General features: G+C 44.6%; 1 protein-coding gene across 4 annotated transcripts in view; it reads right to left on the bottom strand.

Annotated features, from left to right (window-relative positions):
* The window catches only part of PCNX2 (pecanex 2), a 302,926-nt gene that overhangs the window by 90,300 nt on the left and 206,612 nt on the right, over window positions 1-6,014 (bottom strand). For all 4 annotated transcript variants that reach the window (XM_040464986.1, XM_040464985.1, XM_040464988.1 and 1 more), the window contains exon 22: window positions 2,349-2,457. In XM_040464986.1, coding sequence (XP_040320920.1) covers window positions 2,349-2,457 — 109 coding nt within the window. The remainder of the gene's footprint in view (window positions 1-2,348; window positions 2,458-6,014) is intronic.

The following is a 6,014-nucleotide window of genomic DNA, read 5'->3' as shown; positions in this document are numbered from 1 at the left end:
TAGCTAAAAGTCCTGAAGCTGTCACACAACTGCAGCGGTCAGGCTCCGCCATCACTTGGAAGGTCTGTATCTCAGGAGAAGGGAGGAAGCGGATGTCACTCTCCGGGACACTTTTAGGAACTCAGCATGGGGATCAATCGAGCGTTCTAAAACAGAGCTACCAAATGCCCAATGAAACCTACATCTCAAACATGTTCTACTTCTTTGAGAACAAGTTCGCCCATCAAGAAAGCACTTAGATTTAAGACGCACCCTGTGCAATCTGAGGTAGATACTCACACTACTTTTATTCTTCCAGGAGATATTAAGTGCCAGATATGAAGTGCTTGTGTGTGAACCCTCAACACACAAGCAGGTCAGGTAATTGAAAGTTATGGTTCCCAGAAGGGTCTTAATTCAGCCACGAAACCACAAGGAGTAATTAGCATCACAGAATGCCCTTAACAAGGCATAAATAGGCACAAGAAATGCTACAGATCTACATGAGACCAGAGTTAGGATAAAATTGGGAATTATAACTTCAAGTTTCAAATTCCTAGTGCAACTCCTTAACCGCAAATTTGCATCGCCTGACAATTTTTATTTAATAAATAGGCTTTAAACTCTAGATAGGATGCCGTAGGCATGCTTCAGAAATCAAATCACCTCACTCTTTCATTTCACTGTCTTTGTTTCAAAGGACTCTTTAGAAAAACTAAAATTACTGGTATTACAGAAAATGATTGGAGTTAAAGGGGAAAAAAAGTGGTGTAAAAGCTCCCACTTTTGCATTTTTTTTCCTTAGCTTGTTCCACCAAATAACCTTGAAACACTCCAGAAATATCAATGCAGGTCTAAGAATAGGAACACAGAACAATGTGCCTTGTAAGGCCAGCTCTTGGCATGCTTAAAAAGATGCTTTTGAACAAAGGAGTCTGGAGAAGGGCATTTTTAAAAATCTAGAATATATTATCACTTAATGATTATCCCAACTATGTTTCCATCCCTGCACACGAAGGTCAGGTCCCAGAGACTGTTTATGAATCGTCTTAATGAGCCTTGTGCGAATGTCGTCTGAGAGGAAGCTCCGGAAATGCAGGTGACACAGGCCAGTGGGATAAGAATCCTGGTCAGGCTTTTGAAGATGGACATTCCAGGACCCACCCCCTGAAATGTGATTTGAAAAGTATGTGCTGGGCTCAGGGTTTCATTATTTAATAAGCCCCTCCTGGATTCTGATACAAGTAATCCCTGAAACACATCGTGCAAAGTACAAGGCTACGAAGTATAAACTAGGTGGAAAGGAAAACATTTGAGGGCAGATTTTAGGCCCAAGTCAAGGATATTCTTGTTTAATGTCTCTCTTCAAGAGTATTTTTTATTAATCTCTCTCTCTCTCTCTCCACATACACACACAATTTAGCTATCTGTGTCAAAGTGATCTTTTTTTTAATTTTAAATTTTTTTTAATGTTTATTCTTTTTTTTTTTTTTTTTGAGAGAGAGAGAGAGCAAAGCAGAAAGCGAGTGGGAGAGGAGTGGAGAGAAAGGGAGACACAGCATCCAAAGCAGGCTCAGAGCAGGTCAGCACAGAGACCTATGCGGGGCTCGAACTCGTGAACCACAAGATCATGCCCTGAGCCAAAGTGGGACGCTCAACCGACTGGGCCACCCAGGTGCCCCGTGTCAAAGTAATCTTTAGAAGGAGCATCTCAAATTCATTTTGAAGTAAATTAAAACTAATTATCATTATGGAAACAATTAAAAACATACAAGGAAACCAAATGAAGCTACGAACAATAAAACTATGCTTCTTGGCTAAGGGCAGCTACAAAACAAAATCATAAATTATTTTTTTAGTCTTTAGGAGACTTTGGGTATTGCTACTTATATCTAATTCTGAGTTTTTGAGTATTATTCAGGTATGTGATTACCAAACTCTATCACAACATAATGTTATATAACCTATAACAGTATATCAGATACATCAGCTCTATCCACTGTTTAATAATAGCAAATCGATTTGCACAATTTTGCACAAGTTAACTGAACTATTTAAGCAGTGACTTTCCATTTAAAAGACAGGATATCTTAATGCAGATCTGGGTGTGGGAGATGAAAGAATCAAAATAAAAAAAAAATAAATAAAGTAATCCTGGAAATGCATTAAGAAGCAGGAAGAGTTCAAAATTAAGAAACATCTTTTAAGGCTAAGTGGCCTGAGGGGAATCCAAAGTGCCTCCCCATGTCCCCATTAAAATGTAATCTTAAAGACTTTCAAATCTTTTTATTGCCAGGGTTCAATGAAAAGCTTGCATCCGTAAAATGTGAATCTCAGCTCGCGGGTGAAAATAGAAGCAGAAAGGATACGAGGGACTGCAAAGAGCTGAGCAAACACGTGAAATGAAGAACCCCAAGCCATCTGCCAAGGAGCCACGTATGTCATGACGAACTGTAGCTTGTGAAGCAGGTCCTCGAGCTGTAAGCAGAAGAAGAAAAAGATTCATCAGCGTTGACAACCAGGGTGGGAGCCGAGTCAAGGTCACCAACAGCGAGGAGGGGGCAGCGAGGCTGCTGTTCCTTGTCTTGCTCTGACCTTCCTTTGTCCTTAACGCAAGGCAGCTGTTTCAGGAAATTCTAAAACGGCAACAAGATGACCCGAGTGGTTCACGTCTCCAGGGTAATTACTCCAGCCGACAGGTGTGGTGTATGTGTGTGCCTCTGCCTTTCCCGGAGGGACACTCACTCAGTTTGGTGTTCCATCCTTCCTGTTGGGTCTTGTGGACGAGAGTCACACAAAAACCTATCATCATGGACACCATTGGAGCTTTTGGGTATTAAGTTCGACTTAAAACTCTTCAGTGGCTCTTGCTGGAGAAAAATAGTTCCGTGCCACTGAATTGCCCGGTACAAAGGGCTTTCGAAAGCCGGGAAAGGATATGGAAGCTGTTGCATTCACTTGACAAGCCAGCACAAGCCAAACTGAGTACTGGGAAGTTGCTGTATGCGGACTGGGAATGAACACAAAGGAGAAACACGCTCAGAGGTTTCGACTAGAGATTCAGAAGCTGTGACGAGGAGGGACAGGAATGGAGGGGCCTGGCTAGGGAACCTCTGCTTCATGTTAGGAAGTAACTGATGAATCCCAGATGCAGAATTCTACTTCTGTTGCTTCCACATGCAGGAAGCATCCTACCAGCATGTCGCCCCAAACTCCACATCTATACACTCTTTGTCCATAACGGAGGCTTCAAATGGCATGATGGCGTTTGTTCCCAGACTGGCTAGCACATGAGATAATAAAATACATTCACCAAGGCCAGGATGTGAAAAGAGAAGAAAAAGCCAGGATTCTTTATTAGGCTCAACAGGTGTTACGCAGGACAGCAGAAGACTACAATGAAAGGAAGGCCAAGGTTGGGAAGTAGGGCCATTAAGGAAAGATTCAAAGAACCAAGATAATTTGGCATTCCAGCAAAAGGCCAACCTTGTGATTTTGGAACCAAAAGATGAGGTTGCTCTGAATTGTTCCATGAAAGTGGAGTAAGACAGACGAGGCTCATGACAGTCCTCTCCAAATCTTTCTGCCGCCTCTCTTGTCTCCCTGGTCTCTCACAAACCCCCTAGTGCTGGAGACTAACTCCCGGGCAGACTTAAGTACTGCCGGACAGTCTGCGGAAGATGAACCAAGGGTAAAAGTCCTGTCGAAGGCACAGCAAACACGGAGTCCTGAAGGGGTGAGAGGCACCCAGTGAGGAGCCGAAACCCTGGTCTCGCTGTGTCCACAGACCCAGTGACGACGCAGCAGAGGTGCAGAGAAGGATGGGGGAGGGCCACCGAGTGGGGGCGGGGAGAGCGAGGGGCAGGAACGAAATAGAGAAAGTGGGGAGGGCAAAAGAGAGAAGGACAAATGGAGGAGAAAGCTGATGGACTTGCACATGAATGCCTGTAAAGGAATATGAATCTGGGGAAGAAACTCGAACGTCTGGTTTTTGCTGATAACTTTTCACTTTCTTTACGCTTGCTCACGTGCGTCGACTGCAGAGGGCTGATTGCAGCTGGCTTCCAAGTCCACAAAGCCCACTTTAGTTTTGACCCTGGGGTTGGTGGAAGCTTCCTGAATCCACTCTGGATGGGACAGCACCGTGACTTAGACATTCTGACCGTTGGGAGGACAGCGGTTTATTCCGCTGTCTGCTTGAGGTAGCATCTCTTAGGTGCACAAAGTAGTCTTCTACCCACCACCTGATTTGCCACCAGTCAATAGATGCCTGGTACACAGTGAGACAGAAGGTTCTAACACTGACTCAAACCCTTGACTCATTTCTGTTTCAAAAGAGAGTGTTTTCTTTAAAGGCCGCTATCATTTCCTTTCATCCCCGCCATGAACCCAACCGGAGGAGGAACGTGCTAATTACCAAGAGGCAGACACTCAGCACAGGACACCTGACACTAGATTACATCAAAAGCCAAAGTCCTGAGGAGTGGTGCCGGGCCGTCTTGTCTTAACTTGCTCCTATATGCTAACCAAATTCTATCAGGCAAAATGCCGCTGGATTTGAAACCCTCTCGTTACTCCGTTGTCAAGGATTCTTAGTCTGGTTATTCAGAATTAACCTAGTGACTCACGCCTAGGTGAAAACTACAAGCACGGACAAGATGATCTCATGTGATGTGTGACCCCCCAGATACCCTAACAATGAATCAGGGGTTATAGAGAGTTACTCCTGTAGGGTTTTCGGTGTATGACTATATCCTGGGAGGCTTTTAAGCCACCTTGTGAAAAGCTGATAAGTAGGTCAGGCATGGCAACTACAATCACACAGGCAGCCCCAGGGAAAGGCTCATCTGCAAGTTTAAAGCTCTGAGTGAAACTTTGCTGCATTATGATTCAATGAATCTATTACAATTATTTTTTGCTTAGCACAGCGACTTGTATTTACATATAAGCAAAACCAGTAATCAGGCACATGCACGTTCACGCTCTAATTGCGGCTGAGGCCCCAGGTATCTTTGCTCCTTTCCTGTGTCTATGCCTCGGTGTTTTTCATTAACATCATGAAGAATAAAATACAAGTTCTGTGAAAGATTTTCAATATGCAGCTCATAGAATAGACATTGCTATTCTCATTGAAGAAGCAAGAATCCCTGAATGCCAGTTCTTTGTATACCTGTGATTCCTCCCCGACACAGTAATTTAATCTCCTCCGCAAAGCCCAACAGAAAAAGCACATGATGTAGAAGGGTCAGCCGTCAACACAGTGTAATGTTTAAGAGCACAGGCTTGAGGACAGGCTGCCTGAGTTTGAATCCTAGCTGGCATCTGCTGTGGGCATCTTTACAATGTCATCTGACGATTAAATGACTTCATTTTTGTTCAGGGCTTAGAACACTACCTGGCAATTGTAAGTGCAATATAAGAATTTGACAAATAAATGTTAGGACAAGCAGATGTTTTGTCTTGAGGATGTACTTAGCTCACAATCAGGAAATTCTAGGACCCCCCTTCCTCACTAAGCTTCTTGAGACTTCTCAAGTCTAGGTCCTCCTAGTTTCCAGAGGAGGAAACCAGACTCCGAGAGGCCACATGGGTGCTCAGTCACTGGCCCATGTGAAATCGGGAGGTCAAAGTTCCTGCCCGGTTCTCTGCCTGAGAACCTAACGATGTTTCCTGGAGGCTGGGAGCCCTTCTTAAATACAGCAGAGGGAAAACCTGGCTGACGTGAAGGAGCGGAGAACGGCTTCTCTACCCTGGCTTTCCCGCCGACAGGCAAGGGGCAGGGTCACAAGCGTGGACACAACAAATGTGGCTACGGCCCCTATCAGGGACCTCTTCCCCGTGTGCATGGTGACAAAGAACTCTGATCCATCCTGGAATGTTCCTTTCAGTATACATGCCCAATGAATAAGATAGGATAGCCCCCAACAAGCCTGGCAGCAAGTAGATCACACAAAGGCAGGCTTGGGGGTTCCCTGCACTTCTGGAATGCACAGATCCGAGAGGATGGACACAGCTTCTGTATTTTCTTTCCAGAC

This window comes from Herpailurus yagouaroundi, unplaced genomic scaffold (assembly GCF_014898765.1).
Source record: "Herpailurus yagouaroundi ecotype Mexico unplaced genomic scaffold, PumYag 530, whole genome shotgun sequence".
NCBI lineage: Eukaryota > Metazoa > Chordata > Mammalia > Carnivora > Felidae > Herpailurus > Herpailurus yagouaroundi.
The sequence above is the reverse complement of the archived record's forward strand: the minus strand, read 5'-3'. Positions and strand labels throughout refer to the sequence as shown.